The 21,641-nt window shown below is 38.0% G+C and overlaps 1 protein-coding gene across 7 annotated transcripts in view; it reads right to left on the reverse strand.

Annotated features, from left to right (window-relative positions):
* zbbx (zinc finger, B-box domain containing) overlaps positions 1-21,641 on the reverse strand; it is a 72,720-nt gene that overhangs the window by 18,529 nt on the left and 32,550 nt on the right. For 5 of the 7 annotated variants that reach the window (XM_023152818.3, XM_014408650.3, XM_004561371.3 and 2 more), the window contains 10 exons: positions 20,815-20,997; positions 15,895-16,075; positions 13,188-13,347; positions 10,956-11,053; positions 7,428-7,549; positions 7,172-7,230; positions 5,904-6,085; positions 4,345-5,178; positions 1,718-1,938; positions 199-267 (listed from right to left, as the gene is read on the reverse strand). In XM_023152818.3, coding sequence (XP_023008586.3) covers positions 199-267; positions 1,718-1,938; positions 4,345-5,178; positions 5,904-6,085; positions 7,172-7,230; positions 7,428-7,549; positions 10,956-11,053; positions 13,188-13,347; positions 15,895-16,075; positions 20,815-20,997 — 2,109 coding nt within the window. The remainder of the gene's footprint in view (positions 1-198; positions 268-1,717; positions 1,939-4,344; positions 5,179-5,903; positions 6,086-7,171; positions 7,231-7,427; positions 7,550-10,955; positions 11,054-13,187; positions 13,348-15,894; positions 16,076-20,814; positions 20,998-21,641) is intronic. The other 2 variants (XR_013101656.1, XM_023152817.3) reach the window with 2 other exon arrangements.

The raw sequence follows: 21,641 nt of genomic DNA on the forward strand, positions 1-21,641 counted from the left end.
TAAAACTATCTGTGAATACAGTCCTTCCTGAATCAGTCCAAAAAGATAAAACAAGAGAGCAAACAATATTAATTTAACTTCAAGCTAGGTAAGCATGTTAAATTTGTATTTTTCTGTTTAGAATGTGCAAATACATATAAATGAGCTAGCTACTGTTCCCTCTCTCATCCAAACTTGATGAATTGATTTTTAATTAACCCTTGGAGCTGGCGAGAGCATCTCACAATAGTGTGGTGGGTTCGCTGTCGTCCCTTTGCAAGTGTCGTCCTGTGAGACAGAAGAAAATGTGGAAACTCTGTTTAGATAAGATTAGATCTGATGCATTAGCATGCTAGCCTTGCAAGACATTGCAGATGGGCTGGGAGAGTATAGAAAGAAAGGCATGTGGGAATAGTGCCACACAGAGCAAGAAATGAGCAAGGATGGAGAATGACAAGAGGAAGACGGGGTAAAAGAAAGGAGAGGCAACACAACACAAAGAAACAGCAAGAGACCAAATACAATGATAGTGTGCTGCAAAAAAGGAAGAAAAAAAACCTTGAGATCTCTTTGTGCAGACCAATAGCTCCTCATAATAAGAAGGATGATGACTAGCTGCCTGAACTATAAAACTAGCCAACTGTTAGTAAAGTTAAAATAAAAGAAAAGGGCAGAAGGAAAGAAAAAGATTGAACAAAGGAAAGAGACAGAGAGAAAAACATACACAGAGGACCAAAGAGGTGGGTCCAGAGAGAGGGAGTGAGAAAAAGACAGAAATACCATCTAATCATTTTATGAGCAGTTTGATTCAGGTCCAGAGGCCACAGATAACCACCACCTTTACAATCATGAGCCTCATTTTATTCCAGCTTTTTAATAAAGCACTACCCTCCTTATTTTTTTTTCATTCCTCTGTCACAGTATAAAGGATTCATACCATTAAATGGCTGATAAGTCATTTGGGACCATTCAAGCACTGCCTTTTTAATCCACTCTGTTACTCTTTTCTTCCCTCAATGGTTTGCACCTTTAACACCACAGCTTTAGATGTCTCTGAGCTATAGATGAATAATGTAAAGTAATTAGTGTGATACAAATGTTATCTAATAGATCAGGTCAGCTACAATAAGAAACTCTAACTGTATGTCGCTGAAGCCTTCTCATTCAGTGCAGTGATTATGTCTAGTGTAATGAACTTCAAAAAGTTTTATTACTCAGCTTCAAGATATTTCCCAGATAAAGTTCAGTGGATGACTAGAATGACTCATTTGTTAATTCAATCAGTTATTTGTCAGCAATGAACCACTTATGCGAAGCAAAGGAGGTCATACAAGATTACTCATTTTGTGCAGTAAAAATCTCTGTGCGGCTAAAATGAGAGATATGCACCTCTGCATCAAAAACTTCTCACTTAATATTGTGGCTGAAAAATGTCTCAGTTAAGGTCATTATTGGACAATTTAAATGAGTCACACAGAAACAATGGTCGCAAATAGAATGGTTAAAAAGTTAATAGGTTAAGGTTCAAGTTACACCAGCAATAAAGACAAATCTCTTTTGTATTCGTTCCTGATTGTCAATTTGGCAGCCACTTACGAAGTTCAGCCATTTGCAATTTGCATAATATTCCTTCATTAGGAGAAGACTGATTCAGAGAAAATAATGCAATGACAGCTCTGTAATCCAAGGCTCCCTCTTTCAAGAACCAAAAGCAACTGGGAATACAGTAATATGTTACCATGGATAGTTCTGGCAGCTCTTCTGACTTATCAGTCTGCATGTCTTTTGTTGTTTCTGTCTCTGCAGGAACAAAGGAATCTTCTAGATGAGATATGGCAGGATTCTCTTCTCTGGAGCTCCCTCTCATTAAACGCCCTTGCATCTGTGAATCTTCATCTGAAGTATCTTCTTCAAGTGGATCCAGACCCAGGCTATCACTGGACATATCATCGCCACTGTCTTCAGGCGAAAATCCAGGAATACATGTTTAGAGAATGAAAGGTTTATTTTAAGTTATGATTACAATAAGTTGTTTGTTGTTTCATAGACTATGATTGTTGACTTTGATCTAAAATGCTATGGCATTATTATTATTATTATTATTACAGAATTATTGTCATCCAAACAATGTTGGACTAAAAACTGTTTATTATGACTCAAACCACAGCAGCAGGATTTTCATCTCTATGATGCAATGAAAACTACAACAGCCCTTTCACATGGCACTGCTCTGGCTGCTGCATTCTGGTTGTAATATGTCATTTTTAAGAGCACTCATAGTCTTTACGTATACATTAATTTTGCATTTCTATGGGCCACATGAACGTATGTCACGCTATGTTGCGGTGACAACGGCATGCACATGTGCCCAGCTGGTGCACTTGAACTGTACTTTGTTCCATGCAGCAGGAAACTTGGCTATGTATGGTGCAAACCATAGAAAAGAATGGGTCTCAGAACACAAGGGTGCCTTTATCATGTTTCATATGAAAGGGCCTTAAAGCTTTAATAAGCTGAAGAAGCAAGCTTTTAGAGTTACACCAGCTGAGAAGCTACAGTAAGTGGCAGAAGGATCCAAGAGGAAAGCACAGAGGAGATGGATGAACAGGCAGGTGTGAAAACTAAAAGTAATACCAGGAACAGATCTGACAGAACAAGCCATTATGAACTTACAGCCCAGACTTTAGTCAAATTCAAAGTCTTTTAGTAATGTTTTTTTCTGAATAAAACTGCACTTAGCAAACCATAACCATTACATACACATTCAGGACTGGGACCGTAATGTGTACGCAAATAGACCCAAACAAAAAGAGTAAGGAAAAAACTCAAATAAATACTTTACTTTTGAGCTGTGTAAATACTCCCACACAGCTCAAAATACTCCTTTGAGCACAAATCTTTGATTGTTCAGTTACAAGAGTTAATTGGCTAGTAGTAGTACTAAATGTTTAGTGATATTCATATAAATGTACACAGCAAATAAAGTCTGTTCCTATCTTTCCAACCATTTGTTTTGGGCATACATCTGTACACATTGAGATGCATGACATTAACTATGAAGTTCACTGAAAGTACTCTAAGAGGGAAGGGCAATTCTCTGCTGCGTAATTACCTTCCTGTCTGTTCTAGCTTTATGTCAGGTATTTACTTAAAAACTAAACATTAATCAATACTAATAAAAAGAAAAAGAACACTTTTTATGGCTGGATCTAAATTGGCTTTGACAGCCCAGTGGAATAAAAGAAAGCCATTACTGCTAAGATCCACAAGCAGTTTATTCATATAAACTGCCTGACCAGTGAGAATTGTGTTCAAACTGTGGCATGACAAAGTGTTCTATTAGGAATCACTTTACTGCAAAGACCTGTGCTTCCCCATCCATAAACATGGACATTTCTTTCTCCTATTTTCTTTCTCCTATTTGTGATCCAAATTTGACTCCCCAGACATTATTGTCTGGTCTCGAGAAATCTCAGCAAATGCCTTGAAATGCAAAATGTATCAAATCAATTTATGAGAAATAGACTTCATAATAGAAGTATTCTCTATGTACAAATTGTAGCTATGCAGTGGAAAGAATATTTAGGAAGTAGGGCATATAGAGATGTATTTGCCTTTGCATTCAGGCAGACTTTAAACTACTAACAGAAATATCAGACTATGTAATTATTACTTGCTCAAAACAGTTTCTAACCTCTATTACCCGGTTATTTGGAAAGTATTTGTTACGCATGCCCTTTACCTCTGCTTTTCAACCTTGTTAGCGAGTGACCTTGTACCAAACCCTCCTTGGCCATTAAAGCTGAGGTGGAAATGTCATATCATATGATCTAAGAGCTGTTAATTGTATGAGGTGTAAATTGGCAATGCTTCTTCACAAGATAAGGTAACAATTAAATCTCTCATCTCATCTGCATTTTGTTAGAGTGAATCTAGAGTAGATCTGTAGTTAAAGCCAGACAGATCACCGCGGAGTAGTTTGCCAAGTTAATTTATAGCTGCAAGAATAAAAACAAAAGTGACATGACATGATAAGCATGTGAGAGAACTGAAGATGAGCTGAAACCACACAAAGACTGTTTTCACCAACTGTTTTGTCTTTGACAGTAACAAAGAAGCTTTTATCAGTCACATTGTGAGTCCATCTATTTGTAACAAAGATTTCTAACAATGTAATGTAATCACACAAAAGCAGTTTAAGACAAACCACTCTTAATAAATAGTTAATTTAGCACCCATTAACAAGACTTTCATTACAAAAACAAAGTAAATATTGGGTCTAATTGTTGCTCATCACCATCAGTACGCCCACAGGCACACACAAAGATAAATACCAGAGTGGGCACATTACTGCACTTCACTTACCTACTGATAACCTCTCTTCTTCATCCACTTTAACAGGAAGAACGTTATTTTGGGTGACTTTTAAGAGAGATGATGATGGGATATAATTTGTATCCTGTGACTGAGTTGACTCTGTTTCAACAGACCTAATAACTGGAGCGTCCTCAAATGTTTGAGTTGACCTATATGTAGAGTGTTCATCTGGAGGGGTCGCATCAAATAGAGATAACTTTGACAGGGTTTCTGAAGCCACAGCACTTATTTGTGATTGAGCTGGTTCCAAGTATTTTGCTGGTGAGTGTGCACTTGTAGTCTTAGGGGACAAAGGCAACTGGAGTTGATTATCTGATAGAAGAGATTCTGGGTCACATAAGAAATACTGGGATTCCTTTGGGGACATCAGATTGCTTCTTGGTGATTCACAAATCTTTGGGGAGGAAATAGGCTCTACAAATAACCGGGAAGATTGGGGTTGATCTGGCAAGAGAGCTGAGTCCGAGCATTTCTCTAATGGGGCCGGATGGTTCACTTTGGGCAATAAAGTTGAGTCAGTAGAGCTGGATGATGAAACTGTGAAAGTAGACCTAAGGGGAAATGATATGGATGGAGGAGGGGAGAGATGCTCATCTGAGATTGGCGACCTGCTACTAGTCGTAACTGAAACATCAGCTGAAGATTTGGGAGCTTTAAGCTGGGAATGTGGTAACAAGGAGATATGTTGTGGTGCTCCACAGTCAGCTGTTGATTGGGGAGATTGGCGAGGTGACTTTGCAGGTGATGTCTTGATTGACGACTCTGAAACTGTTGGATTCTCAGCAGTGGGGCATGTTGACAGCTTGTTTTTAGATAGATGTGCTGTGTAAAAGATACAAATAACATTCAGTGCATTGGTTGCTTTTGTAAGCATGAGTTCAGATAATGTTTCATAAGCATGGCTTAAAAAAAGATTTTCAGACAGAACAGCATCACTATGCTTGAATGCAGAGCTCCAGTCTCCTTACTTTACTAGATCAGTGTATTAATATTTATGCACCACTTCCAAATTGCACAAGTCTGAACTGCAGCATTAATGGACATATACAAACAAAGAAACACCTGAGAAAACAGAATTCCAATAATCTGCACAGGCTTTTGGCTGACATGGACAAAGATTTTAACAAGAGAGACCCTGTCCACATCCAGGAGCGCAGGGAATGTGTGGAGAGGGTTTGCAGAGAGAGAAAGAGTATCACAGACAGCAGCGGGCCACGCATATGACAATATGAGGGAATATACAGGAGGCTGTGAAAAACCTCAGTGCAGTTTTGAAACAGATGTCCTTTTTTTCTCTGCCTTCACAGCCACATTTCAACACAACAGAGTGTCACTGCAATCCCCTACTGCCTAATACCTGGGGAATTGCAGATGTACTATGCTTTCCTTTCTATGTATGTCTATGTATGTGTGTCAGAACTGAATAAAGTGAGAAATATTAATGTAAAAGTGACCTACATCTAAAAGAAAACTTGCTGGCTTCTACAGTCTGATACAGATTAAAAAAGCATGTCATTTACTCTTTCGCTGCAAAATAGAGAGCTCACATTTAATCGAGGGCCCAGCTTGTGATGTCTGAGGCTTAGATGGTTTGAGCTTCTGAACTAGTCTGGACTGTAGTGGTGCAACAGGCGAAGAAGGGCCGACTCTTAAGGATCCATCATTTAGTAGGGCTGTTTTGGGCACCACCGAGTTTCCTTTCTGTGAAATCCACTGAACAGTATGGACCCTGAGTGATGAATAGAGAAAATTTGTGAATCTATGTCCATTTTTAAAAGTCAATCAGAGAGACACAAACAGCACTCATATGTTTTAATAATTAAATAATTAACATTTTTGCAAAAACCTTAATTGACTTTGCTCCAGTGTTTCCTGTTACATGTTGTGTAATGATATTCCTGCTAGTAAATTAACAGTTAAGGCCTTTACACACCAGACGTGTAAAATCTGTAAAAATATTTCATGAAATAAATATTTCATGCGTTAAATGCAGCTGTTCACAGCAAGCACATAAATTCACTTGACGAATCTGTACCATTTCCGTTTTTTGTATTTTTCTGATCAAAACAATCAGATCTGAACAATCAGACTACTGCATTTGACTTTAAAACACACAACAGTACTGCATATAGAATAATATAGAAGTAAAAAATATACTATTTTACCTCAGACACACAGCTGGACATGCTCCAGGTCAATCGGCTCTCTTAAATGCTTTCTCTCCCTCAGACCTGCACACAACTCTAACTAACAAGAGTTCAAACTGCACCACTGACATCCTGAAAATCTTGAATGCAGCAGTGATACAGCTTCAACTCCTGGATCAAACCATGAAATTCTGCCCGCTGCTGCCTTCTCCTGAGAATTGTATGAACCCAGTATCTCTTTTTCTTCCTTTTCTAGTTTAGAAACATCAGGACCAGCTCATCATCGCTTGATGTTGGTTTCATTTTCTTTCCGTGTGTTTTCTGAGGACGAATTTGCTGTAAAAACTCTGATACACGTTACAAGGTAAGCTCGGCTCCAGAAAATTCAGAATTTCGTGTTGTTTTTTCGCAAAACGCGCTACAGTAGATGTGTAACGACCTTTACTGTCACAATCTTTGATGACTTCTATCAGCTTCCACAACATTTTCATTTTTAGCCATCCAAACAATGCTTCTGTACTACAATGTATTTAATAAACATTTACAACAAGTTGATAACTAACCGACCAATAACATTTACAAAATAATTAGTAAGCTTAAACAACTATTATTTAGTGATGATGGTTCCTGTAGAATGTTACATTTTCTTTTTTTTCTTTGAGCCTTACTCTGGGCTGTTGTCTGCCTTCTTTTCAGCAGCACTGAGTCCCCTCCTGTCTCTGCTTGTCTGTGGACAACAAATGAGATCAGTGTTGTGACACGTGATTTAGATGGGAAAAAAAGAGAAAGAACAAATATGTTAGTGTTGTAAAGTCATGTGCACAGGTGTTAAGTTTTTGTCTTTATTTTTCCTTGTTTGTCATGTGTAGACATGTGGTCACTGAGGTGTAATCCTTTAAAATAAAATACTCCAGTTATTCTCACCTCATCCAGGACTTCAATGCGGAGGCATGACTCAGGTGTAGTAACCTGTGGCTCAGGTCCACCCATGCTGACAGGGACAGCAAACAGTGATGCACAGTAGTGGCGAAAATCCTCCTCCTCAGCTACGCACACACACACAATCAAAAGAAAACAAAAAGAGACAGAGCCGTGCTTTCTGATATGTTGTTGATGGTGTGACCTGAAGAATCAGTTGCTTTTCTTTCTGCTTTGTTACAGCTTATACTTTTTACTTATAAAGCTACTTCTAGATGAACATAAATATAAAAGGTGATTTTTTTCTGTACTAGTAGATTTCTAGTCACTTAAAGTGCAAGCCATTTATTATTCATCATTTGCACTGACAGAGAATTTACTATTAAATGTACAGATTGTCTTAAGCATCGGTTACAGACCAGGCCAAAACTCAACTCCCAGGTTAACTCTCAGTTTTTGGCAGTTAGCTTGTCTCCTAAAGTTTGGCTTTGGCAGTCATGCAAGTGAGCTAGAGAATGACTAATGATGGATACAAAGTGTTCTTTCTGTCAACTGCAAAGAGCAGAAAGTATCTGACTGTCTGATTTTGGCAGAATGGCTACAACCATAAACATATAGCCATAGGCATGAAGAAGTATCATCAGCAACGTGTTGATGAACGTGCCATGATAACATGATACCAGCATTTCATTTCTAATCTCTTCCTACATGTAAAGGAGGCCCCAGTGATACAGGTGAACACTTAGGTCTTCCTATGTTGCTGACACAGCAGGAGCTGAGTAATGCTCTCACTGCTAAGGAAACTACTTTCCCATTCAAAAAATTACACCAGACATTTGTAATAGTCTACTATCTCTGGGACAGGTTTTAATGTCAAGCAAATATTTACAAGCTATTACCGTTTATATGGCTATTTATGCAACATACAAAACAGTATACCATGTTATATTGTTATCCTATCATGACCAACACAATTGGCACATGAATATACATGAAATTTCCTTTTCTATCAGTTAATTTGCCATTCTTTCACTCTTGCTAATGATGCTGTTCTGAATTCTTCTTCTCTCCCTCACTAACAATTCTTCTATCACATCACCACATGGGTTTGACAGCTCACGAAAATGAGAATTTAAAAGAAGGGGGCGCTCCCAACATGCCGCCAGAAAACAGCTTTTATTATTCATGGACACACACAATGCCCTCCCTTTTATATTCAAAGACAGGAGAGGAGGAGAGATTCTGCAACCTGTTGTAATTTGCATGCATTAGAAAAGTTTGAAGCAGGTGGAAGGAATAGTTTATCAGCTGCTAAACAGCTCGACATTTCCCAAAAAGAAAAGGAGAAAAAACACTGCTGTCTTCCTCACATCTGCATATAACCGAAACAAAGTATTAATTATTAAATTGTGAGTAGAGAAATGAAAGCTGTAGTATGAATAACTGTTTTATTATTTTAATAACTGTTTTATATTATAAAAGGAGTTAGAATATAATTAGCACTTCACTGATTTGAGAGTATGGAAATGATGAAGGAATAATGAGTTGTTTGACTCTCTATTACAAGCAGGTAAGAGCTGTAAATAAATGTGCAAATCTAAGTCTATCAATATGTAAGTGTAGATCTTGAAAGCTCTGTATCATTTCCTACAACAGCGCATCAAAACAAAATAAAGTTTACATAAGAACAGTCCTGTAAAATAAGTGCATGTATTTTCACATCAATAACTCCAGTTGACTAACATTTACATGGCATTCAATTGAAATCTGAGGGCAAAGACATTCAGGAAGAAAAAGCTTTTTAAAACGTCATTTTGGGCAAAGGCTACAAAATACTTGTGGTCGAAACGACCACTGAAATTAACCCTTTCATGCGTGAATTATGGCAACCTCAATTAGGACTTTTTATTCATCTTTAGGCATGAACAAAAAAGATTTTTGAACTTCATTTTTTAAACATGGACTTTTCAAAGAGTTTTTTACATGTCCACTTAGGTGGACAACATACATTTTGAGTGGGCGGCAGGGTATGGAGTGATACATCAGTGTCAGATGTAGTGGTTTTTGTGCATGTTTACTATCAACACTGACACAAATACAAGAACAGCCTTTGAATAGCTGTCCACTGTAGTGACCACTATGCGTGAACGGGTTAAAGCTTATCTAAAGTAAAATGTATATACGCTGTTTCAAAAGTCCTAGAATCATATCAAGATGGCTAAAAGGCTGCCAGACATGTTTCTAGAAGGTCTTTGGCTTTAATGTGCAGTTTTGTTGAGGCATAACTGAGTTTGTATTGGTTTATTATGATTTCATACATTCAATAAAGGGATATGCAGTCAATGCTATTCTTTTATATGAAAATTATCAACTATTTGGCTTCATTTTTTATTAAAAAAGCACAAAAAAGTGAGCTCTGGGATAAAGGAGGTTAAGAAACCTTCTGTTTGGGAAGTTTATTCAAGGGCAGGGCATTGTCAAATAGACAATTTGTAGCCACAGTTAAAACCACTTGGATACAGTGGTGTAATCCCCTTTAAAATAAACAACTAAACTCTCAGGGTCATAAACACCAAGACCTGACCTGGTCCTCTAATAGCTTTCTAAGCATTATAAAGTAAGGGCAGTTCCTGTCTAGCAACAAATAAGGTGTGCAATCAGGTTCTCCTTCAAAATAAATTGTTCTGGGTTATTTTGATAGTAAGAATGTACGTTGTTGTAAGAATCACTATGTGGGCACAGCAGAGAGATGCTGACATATTTATTTCTGAAATGCACTCTTGTTATTAAACACATTTAAAGAGAATTTGAGTCACTTTTTCTTATCAATCATTACTGCTGTAAACACAGGAAATTTTGACTGAAGAAAGATTTGAGATAGACAGCTATTCGGAAAGGGGGGAAAGCAAGGACTAGCAGATCCTAACCAGGTCAGGTTTAGAGTGAATCTTGATTGATATGATGAGAGGCAGTTGACAGCCTCCGAGTCCAGAGGTTTGGAAGGGGAGAGTTAATCTTGGTATATGTCTCCTTTCAGCCTCAGCTGGGGGCAAAAAGTCAGGACACTAGTACTGACTGATGAGCTCCAGATCGTGTGCTCCACACTACAGGCTGACTTCCCCCTCACCCCATTCCTTACCCTGTCAGGCTTGAGCCACCTCTAACAGCCCTCGGCCCACACAATCACAGCCAGTGATTACCCGTCACAGTGCCACAGTTGGATGGGCAGGTACTGATACGTCTGACCCATTGAGAGGGAAAGATTTTGCCATTGTGTGTTTCTGTATAAGTGTGTGTTTGGAGTGTGTTATGTGATTTGCACTTGTGTTATCTGTCAAACTACTCAGTCCTGAGCTGTTTATTTGTTTGGTAGAGAGCCTGGTTCTGGGATGTATTTCAGAAAAGTGATGTGTACAGCAGAAAATACACAATTCTGAACATAGTATGATTGTGTCCCTCATTTGTTTGTCAAAAGATGTTCATAGGCTTACAGATGTACTTCTTTATGCAGTTACATATTAGCATGTTTATTACCATTAATACTGCTTGGAGTCTCCTCAGCGGTTGTAGCAGGCAGACATTTTTGATCTGCAGAGACAGCCTGAGATGATGGGTATATTTCAACTGGTGTTCTGAAAACACAGAAATCATATTTAGAACAGTGAATAAGGATAGACCCCAGCCAGAAAAAGTAATTTAAGTAACAATTTAAGTAACTTATTAAGTGTCATGTTTTCCTCTTTCCCTTTATCACCTCATTCTGTTGCTGAATGATTGACAGATGCATACCTACATATGTCCAACACACTATTCCCTTATGTTTTGTGAAATCAGCCTGCTGCATTCTGATTTTTTTTAAAAAAGGAAAAAACACACACTAATACCCCAACTTCCCACTGCAGGAAATGTGCGGCAGACTTTGTAGATTACTTTATTTAATCCTGAACACTGTTTGCCTCTCCTTAGTCCTCCATGGACCAAGCTAGCTCTCTTCTTCTTGCAAACAGTACAGTACTTCACATGATGTAGCCTCACTTACTAGCCTTAGGCTGTTTGCACATTTAAGCTTTCGCTAGAGAGCAGTAAAAAAAAAAAAAATAAAGATAGAGGAGAAAGCCTTCAACCAAGTGATCCGCAGTGACCAGCCCTGATAAAGTGTTCCTGCAGATGATCTCTAAAAATGATTTTCTCTTTTTTTATGTATGAACTAATAATCTAATGGTTTTGTCATTATCACCCTATTTTAAATTATACAAAATAAGAAAGCCTGGACCAAACTGCCTGATGGTGCATAAAGATAATATGGTGTATGAAATATTTCTTTTTCTTTTGTACTTTGACAATGTAAAAGTGCTTTAAAGCTACTTTTTGGGATTGCAATAAATCTTACATCAAGCCAGGCTCAGGTCTTAAATTTTGCAATCATCTAGCACAGTTAAACCAGCCAGTAAATGCAGGTGAGGGTCAGTTCAGATGTCAGTTCTATATAAGTCTGTGCAGACTTTTATTTCAGGGTTCAGTGCTTTGATCACAGATACTTTGACTCTGGCAGCTGATGGAAGAACGAGCATTCACTTACCCTGACCACACCGCCTAGCCAGCTCAGGAAATCAAACTGACACACCCCCCCGGTCACAAGCTTGCTTTCTGTAACCTGCAGGCCATGCACAAATCTACCAAGATGGTAGAGTTATGACTCTAATATAGCTGAGCACTTCTAGTGAATTCTTTAAAGCTCTTTCCACCACTAAACTCCTTCCTTCCTTCAGTCTTTTTCCCATTATTATTGAAGCTTGTTAAAATTCAACCTCGACTTTCTTTCTACCAGCCAGTCTCTTTGTCTCTCCATTAAGCTCTTCCACCATCACCGCTGCAGGCTTATTGCACTCTAGATTGGCTCTCTGGTCTATTCCACAGTTAAAGGCTGCTACAGCTGGGGACTTAGAGCGTTCCTGCTCAGGCAGTCGGAGGGCCCGAAACTGCACTCTTCTTGCCTCATCCCTGACCTGCTCTCCAGTGGACTACTCAGCCCAAAAAGAAGCTGGTTAAATAAAGGCTGTAATAATGGGACCTGCTGAAGCCAAGCCTGCAGGCGGTGTACTGCACAATAAGTAGTAAGAAACTGCTTTATACACTGGTGACTGATATCGGCTGGTTATGAAGACCACAGAGAAGCAAGAGAAACAAGTTCCGTGGTAACAAAAAGTATCATAACAAATCTATGTATGTGTGTGTTTGTGCACAGCGTGGTATACCTCTGACCCCTTACTGGAGGCAGCAAGAAACTAAGGGTGTATATGATGCTACAAGGACAAGTTGACGTAAAAACTCGATCGTGTGGTTGTATCTGCGTAACAGAGATGTCATCAGATACATGTGAGACATCTATCTGGTGACAATGATACGTCGGTACCATAGGTATCATAGGCAGCACATGTACCAAGTAGCTTAGTTATAAAATTTATACTCTAAATAAATTTATAATTTATTTAGCCATTATTTAAGGAAAAGTCACAGCAGTTGGTTATAGCATTAAAAGTTGTTGCCAAATACACGATAACATAAATAAATCAAAACCAAAACTTTGAGCTGATACTGCTTTTAAAGCTCTTAATCATTCTTAACAATAAAACATTTGCAAGGAATAACGAACAGGGGAGAAGCATAACTTTTCACTGAACCTACTGCCTGAAGCTCATGACAGAAGCCTCAACATGGTTTTGAATATTAACTATATGTGTGATGCATGCACATTTCTATCTGTACCTCCGGTGCTTCTTGAGCAGCAATCTGTCCATGTAGGTAAGGCTGTTTTTTGTGAACTTCACCTTGACAGGAACCCTCTCTCCCCCCCCTCCTCTTCTTTGTCCTTCAGCTTCTCTGTCTGGAGGGAGGGCAGTCTGGGTCGCCATAGCTGACACTGATACTGGAGGGAAATGGGGAGAGGGACATCAAACAAAAATAAAGTTAAGATGTAAGAGGTGGAAAAAAATGCCCCAAAGGAAAAAAGATTCAGAAAGGTAGAATAGGTAGCAGGAAAACATAATCCGGCAGCTTCTCAACACACTCCCCTCAAAAAGTGAGAAAACACCTTGTCACCATGCCAAAAGTGCCAAAACACAAACAGACAGGAGAGAGCCCTGTGGGAATAAGAAAAAAGATGTATGAAATACTAAAGGAACATAGTGAGCGCATGAGAGAAAATAAAAGATAGAAATAAGAAGGAGACATGTTATGATTGTACTCCAGACACTTTGGCAGTCCTCAGTGGAAGCTTTAAATTGGGCCTGGGTGCCATTGGCCTGACAGAAATAATTAGGGCTGGAGGGGCTAGTAGCAATTTGCAGAGCAGAGCGAAAGGAGAGAGGAGCAGAGTCTGTTCACGCAGTAAAGCAGAGAAAATAGGAGGTCTAATAAAAAGCACAAACACCTAGACACATATACAGAACCTGGAATAATAGTGCTAATAATACACACCCGCATAAACCTGAGCGCACAAACATTATTGCAGATGCAGATACACAATATCTGCGAAAAGACACAAAATTGCCTGGAACACTTGCGCGTGTACACATACGCATACACAAAGCTGAGGCGATTAGTGCTGTGGTGTGGAGTAGGGCACCCCTAACACTCCTCTCATTATCTCAATATGCAACAGCCATGGATTACCCTCCTACTGCAGTGGTAAGCACTTTCTGTAAGACCAGATCAGAGCAGATACAGGGAGAGGGAAAGCAGGAAAACTGAGAAGTAGGTGAAAATGCAAAGAGAAAGAGCTGAGAAAAAAATATATTTGTTGGTAAAAGCTGAATACAAATGTAAGTGTATACATTAATCTGATAGCCGTAGTTAGACACTGCAGCTTGGTAGTGAAGCTATACAGTGCTCCACATACATTCTATTCCACTCCACTGCAGGAAGTGTGTGTTGCAGGAGCAACTAGCTACAAGTCACTGCGACGGAATGGAGGCTGGAAGTTTGATACCGACAGATGGTGTGCCATGGGTGTGACAGATGACAAATCAAAACTGAGCTGGTCTCAACTTTTTTCCATCAAGCACCAAACATCATATGCTTCCATGTTCATACACACACACACACACACACACACACACACACACACACACACACACACACACACACACACACACAAGCTCAGCAGTGAAGGCAGATAGGATGAACATGGCATTAATCTTCAAACAACCACTTTTCATGATAAAAAAAACCCCATAATTTTCTTTAGCATTTAAGCACTTTTAAAGAGCACTCTGGCTTTTAAATTAATGCAGAAATGAAGTTTGCTACTTTTCAATCCTCAACTAACTTTCAGCACAGTATTCGAGCCCAGCAATAGATTGACAAGAGTGGAAAGTGAGGAGGTGGTACTAGAGAAGAAGAAATAGAATAGATACAGGGTATGGTCCAGTGCAAACCAACTCAAATGCCCTCCAGCAGATCACCTATCCTCTGGTACAACAGAGTTTTAATAACGTAAAGGATTGTTTTTTCATCCGTGGAGAGAGGTTCAAGCCAGGGCTAAAGAAAAATCTTGGGTCCCAAAAATAATAACTGAGAATAAAAATACTCATTCAAATCCACTTCAAATATCTTTAAGGAGCTGTAAAATGTCATTTATTTCTAGAAATTCAAGTCCCCTTCTATCAAAAGTGGTATTTTACAGTTGACGCTGATGCTGGATGAACAACCTGTTGTGAATCTAACGCTAATGAGATGCAGTTTTAGAAAACAAAACTAGTACAAAAGCAAATAGGAAGCAATCAAAACATAGGAGCAGTGGAACGCTGCACCCATTAGTTAAAGCTCCTAGTGTTTCCCAGTTATACCCAAGATGTCACATTCACATAAAAGGTAAGCATAATTTTTGATATGCAGGTGATGTGTACAATATTTTACAACCAACATCTTTCCCAATTTGTCTGTGTAGGTTCTCAGTCATTCAGGGCATGGTGGTACAAAGAGCTTGGAAACAAGGTGCCTGGAAGTCCAAAGTTAAAGAAGTCCATTCACTTTGTTTCCAAGACTGAATCCAGTTGACTGCAATGTGAATACAGACTGTATGAATTAGATGGCAATTATTTGCAAACCCTTAACAGTCTGTTTGAGAGTCACTGCAGTCTGTCCAAGTCAAAATACCACTTTTTGAATTTACAGTCACCAGTTGACCTAACATTAGTCTAACAAGCATTCGGACCTTGGGTGGAAGCTGATACACCCAAAGTAAATCCACAGGTACTGGGAGCATATACTAACTCCACACAGAAAGGAACCAGAGACGACCTTGCTGAAAGGTGAGAGTGCTAGTCAGTGGCAGCCATTCCAAGACTGTGAATTACAAACAAAAACTGCTTTGAAATTGAAAAACAAACAAACAATAAAAGATAAATATTATGTTCTCATTATCATTAGTGTCAAAACACTGGGTAAATTTAATCAGTTCAATTTAGTGTACCTGGTCTGGCAGGTATCCAGACTCCATCATTCTTCCCCCTCCATAATTTGAGCGCCTCCTGGAAAGATCTTGCAGACTCCTCCTCATTGTACTCTCCTTTAAGGAGTGAGGGTAGAAATCCTTTGTTATCATCTTCAGTAATTCCCACCTTTTTCTCCTCTCCATGACTCCTAACTAACATCTGCAATAGAAGAGTTGTTTCATCAGTGTACTTACAGGGATTGATGGCAAACAGTGTGATGTAAGGGTAAGAAGCACCCTTGTGCATGATAAGACTCCTACTGATAAAGGTTAGTGTTAGTGTTAGCACAAATCAAATACTACTCACAAAAAACTGTTTTTCGGATATCCTAACATAGCAAATATAATCAGAATGATGGTGCTAAACCTTTCAGGTTTTTTTGATGACTGCAATTTAATGAAGGGGGTCAGTTAATGAGTTTTTGTGTGCTGCAGGAACTGACCTGTATTCATATTCTAAAGGCAAAGACAAGCAAAACCTAAAATATGCATATGTACGAGCGTGGCTGTAACCTTGGCAATACCCTTGTTGATGCATCATTTTAGTGGCAACAGGAACTCTTTATCTATCTTTATATTAGACCTCTAAATATAAAGTCAACTGAAATAAGGCTGAAAATAGAAACTGTTCCTCATAGTAAAGTTCATTTGAGGTAAAAGAACAATGATTGTTGTACACACATATCACAGTGACTAACAAAAGTCAGTAAGCGTTCGGCAGTTGGAAACCAAACAAAACAAATCTGCTTAAACTCCCATAGATGAGTTGGTAGATATTTTTTTGCTTTTGTTTTTGTTCTCTGCCATGAAATCTTATTTCCTGTGTAGCTCTGATTTCCCTGACACAGCAGCTTTTGTGCTGGTAAGATGCAACATGTTCAACTTATCATTCCTGAATCAACTTCTGATCTTTGCTCTAGGTGTAAAAAAGAAACAGATGGCTTTATCCACATGTTTTAGACACGCAATAAACTAAAAGATTACTGGTGCTCAATAAGAGAGGATATACAGGACTGTCAGATGTGAGATACCCTCTTCACCTAGATTAGCCCTTTTAGAGGACATATCTGATGTCCCCCCCTGTCAAAAGAAACCAGGCACAGTATATCAAACCAGCCATGACTGCTGGCAATATTCGTATTTCTCTCTTATGAAAAAGTTCAGATCCCACCTTCATCTCCATGTCGCTTCATTTAATCTCCAAAGAAAAAGACATATTTTTGACAAATGCTGGTCTGATTTCAGGCACTACATTCATAATAGATTGCTGTCTTTGTTGGGTTTATATGTTTGTTTTCTACAAATGTAAATTTCTGTGTAAGTATTGTCAAATTCATGAGTTAAATCTATCTAACTGTACTCTTTTCTGTGTTGGTGATGTAACATTTATTTATTCATTCGCATACAGTACGTATATTTGACTGTTTTTAGTTTTTCTCCTGCCTCAGAAATTATTGATTCCAGTATAGTTCTTGTCTGGTAGTGAGTGGGAGTGGGACTGGGCTTAAGGGACTGTTTTTGTTTTATTATGTTTTATTGAGTCTTGCTTAACTTATCTTTTTTTAATCGTCACTGATGTTGGAATATTTTATTTCTACTTTATTTTTGTAAATGGCCTAATGTTTCGGGGAAAAAATGTAATAAACATAGTTAAAACAAAGAAAAAAATCATTACTGAAGGTGTTGCCATGGTTTTGCTTGGAAAAAATGTGTGGTTACTTTTGTTTAATCTGTTGGAGATTTTCATTCACTTCCATCTTTTCTGAATAGCTTTGTGGTGCTGAAAGCAAGCCTGACACCGTGTTTGTGTCCTTGTTTAAGTGGGTATTAACTGTTTCCTTGATGTGTGTTATTATTTTTTATTGCCATTCTTTCTATTCTTATGCTCTTATGCGAAATGGCTGCACTGAACTATAAGCATAAAAATTGTTTAATGAGTGCTCTTATTTTTTCTATTAAGAGATACTTATATTTACATCTGAAATGGGGCGGGGGGGGGATTTGGACATTAGCTTACAATTTAGTGGATCATTTAATGAGTAGTTAATACAATTGCAGCCTACAACCAGCCCCTTAGATGTGATATTAAAAAAAATAAACAGTAGCTGTCTTTTGGCGGGGATAAAATGTTTAATAAATTTTGCACACAAAGGCAGCCGTCGTTTTTATTTTGTTGCAGTTGTTGCTGTTTTTAAATCATACTGCATTCTGGGTAATGATGTCAAATATTTGTACCAGTCTTGGTCACAGTCTCTGGATCCTCTAGGAAGACAAACATGTAATGTCTCCAAGAACCTCTATTTATGCCCAAGCACAACCTAACTGAGCAGGAAAGCTTAACTGCCATTATCAGAGATGTGCATTAAAATGACAACTATGATAGAAGGGACGAGGCAGCTGTCTGACTTTTTAATCCAAGTCAGTGTTGTTTTCACACACAAACACAATCCATAATATTGACTCACACACTTCGCCTGGCCACTGTCTACCTTCATCCACTATGTCTGTATCCAGCTAAGTAGCTGCATCACTTTTAGCTGAAGAACAACATGCACTTTTTTGCTGAGCTGGTGACACTGTTGGTTGTCAGGTTCCTGCTGACTGTTGGTTCACTTTCAGACAAAGCGACCACCATAATGAACAGTTTGCTGCTTAGTGGAAAACAGAGGTGGGAAGTAACAAGTACAAATACTTCACTACTGTAGTTAAGTAGAATTTTAAGGTATCTGTACTATACCCATTTTTAAACAAATATTTGCACTTTCTACTCCTTTTCAAAGCAGGCTCATTACGTTAGGTTTAATTTTTCACGTCACTGCAGGCCATCAAACATCAAGCCGATTTGGGCCTAAACAGTACAGCATGAAAGGCTATCGTGTTCATGTATTTATCACCAGAGGGATGTCACATAAAAGAGATTAATGAGGCAAAACTGTGTAGCTAGTTGGAGATTACAGTGGGCTGGTGTTTTGTTTTTGTTTCCTTCTTCTTCTGTTATTGAACACAACACCGGAACAACTGCAGGTGTCCATAAATTGTGGTCGTGGTACTTCAGCAAGGATAGTTAAACGTGTCGCCGTACTCCTTTCTATGCCTGTGTAAAGCACCCTGTGTGTTGGATGTATCAAAACTTGTTTCCACCACTGAAAAAAAAATCCATAAGTCAACATTTTCATGTTGTTATTTTTTTTCAATTCTGAGTTTTGTTTTTTGTTTTCTTTTCAGTAATGGAAATTAGCTTTCATAGAACTACACAAATTAACTGACCTTTACTTGCTCTCTGACAGCATTTAGACTCCTTATCAAAGTGCATTTTAGGCACACTTGGTTTTGGTTATCACATCTTTATGGCTTTAACTAAACTAATGCATCAAATACAACAAGCCTTACTCCACCAGGACTTTCCTGCTTCTTTCTCCTCTTCCTATTGACAAGAAAGCTGTGGAGACTAAAATCAACCCTCTTCTTTCCTTTGGACTGGTAATCACAATCAAAAGCAGCACAATGTGACATTTCTTTTTCATAATTTATAATGGCGACCTTGTAATGATCGCTCTGGAGTGCCATTAATTTACCCTAAGTGCACTGCACGCACAAAGTAATGGTGTCTTTCATAGGTCAAAATGAGGATTATAAATTCAGGATTTTTCAAACAATGAAAATATGTGTTTATAACAGCCTAGATGAGTTTCAGGAGAGTAAATTTACACCTTGAGGGTCAAATGTTGAGTTCCTTTTAATAAAAATGACACATCAATTTTAAATATTCAGCCTATTACCAGAATTAAAAACATATTAAGTTATGTGTTAAGCAGGGAGGTTTCTATGTCTGTTGCTGCTCAGACTGGTGAAAATTTAATGCCTGTATATGAAGTTTTAACATATAAGTTGAACACTAGTTTGACATTCAAAGACATTTCCTCAGTACCTTCTGACCCCAGCTGTTCAAAATGACTGCTGTTTGAATAAGGTCAACTGAGCTCGGTGGTATAAAAAGTCTGAAATGTCAATCTAACTGTTCTTGCCAGACCTACACAGCTGGAGGGCATTTTTTAGTCCAAAGGTGCATGCAGTTCACCAGCCTGCCTGTAGATACAGCCTGTGGATATAGCGTCAATTAGAGTTTGTTTGAAGTCTTTTCAATTGACTCACAGTGTGCAGGGGTAAAATTTAACAGTGTTAAGGCTTGTCTGGTATGTCTGAATTAAATTTTCACAGCCGGTTAACTGCAGTAGAGAAGAAAATGTATTCAGTAATCAATGACCATTTGAAATTTTTTTACATACGTAAAAAGTAAATAAATAATTGTTGGTATAACAATTGGCAAAGCCCCATTATTAAGAATATCATTTAATCTCATATTTAGATTTTCTTTAAATAAAATGGATGGAAAACACGTTTAGTATAATTTAATTAGTTTTTATTATTCCCTAATTAAATAAATAATGAATAAAAATGACAAACCTCAAAAATTATGTGTGAAAGACAGAAGCTTTGTTTTATTAAAGAAAACATGGCTTTTCTTATACTTCTCGTTTTAAAGCCCTGGCCTTGTTATCTAGTCCAATATTACATTTTTGTAAGTGTCATAGCTCATCTTACTGCAACATTTCAACATCCATTTAAGCTCTGCTTAATTTTTTGTCATCAAAAACTCAAGTAAGCAAAATTACTCAATGGACTGCCGTAGCAGTTCAAGTCTTTAATGCTGTATATTGGTTTGTTTAGCACAGTGCTTAGCACAGTTAAGCACATGCATACTGTACAATATTTAACGTATTAAACAAGTCAATGCATCTCCACTTTGATCATGTGTACAACTAACTGAGTAGTTTAGAAGACTTCATAAACACTGAATATTTATATATCAATAAGTATTAAATGGTAGTTATTACTTACCTTGCCGCAGTCAGGATTTTCCTCAGCTTCTGTTCTTTTTTCTGGACTCTCATTTTGCTGTCTGGAACTGGGGGTAGTACCAGGATTGGGATTAGGACTAGTGCTATAGTCGGAGCTAGGGTCAGTCTGTTTCTTGAAGCTGTTGACAACATCTCGAGTGCTCACACGGGTCTGTAAGTCTGTCTGTAACAGAAGGCCATAGCATGTGAGACTAGATCACTATGTTGTTACTCATAAAAATGATAGAAACTAAATACTGCAAATAATATAGCAGATGAAAAAAAAAAATACTGCATTAGGACAAATGGGGACGAATTGATACATAAGCTATAGCATAAAATCATAAAAGAGGTACACAGCAAAATCTCCAGTGTTAAATTAACACTGGAGATTTTGCTGTGTATTTATAAATTAAAAGTAAATGTCAAGGTTATTAATTTCTGCACAAGGCAATCCTATGAAAGTATGTTTAGCTAACCTGCATTTCTCTGAAATGTTTGTTTATAAATAGCTCGATGCCACTTGCGGGAAAAACAAGATCAGAGGCAAAGCTGTGCATTTTGTTGTAAAAAAGCCACAGGAGTGCAGAGGTAGACTCTTCAACAATGCTATTATCACAAAGATAAGAAATGTTGATCAGCAATAACAATGAACAGAAATTTATTAATAAATAAAGGTTGTACTTTCTTTACAATGAATGTCCTAAAAGTCAAACTGCAGACAACAGAGTGACAAATTTTCCAGAAATGAAAAAGGTGTTGAACAAATTTGATACACAGTAATGACAAAAAGTCAATGAGATGAGGGCTCTTTCGACAACTGCCACG

Source organism: Maylandia zebra, linkage group LG14 (genome assembly GCF_041146795.1).
Source record: "Maylandia zebra isolate NMK-2024a linkage group LG14, Mzebra_GT3a, whole genome shotgun sequence".
Taxonomy (NCBI): Eukaryota; Metazoa; Chordata; class Actinopteri; order Cichliformes; family Cichlidae; genus Maylandia; species Maylandia zebra.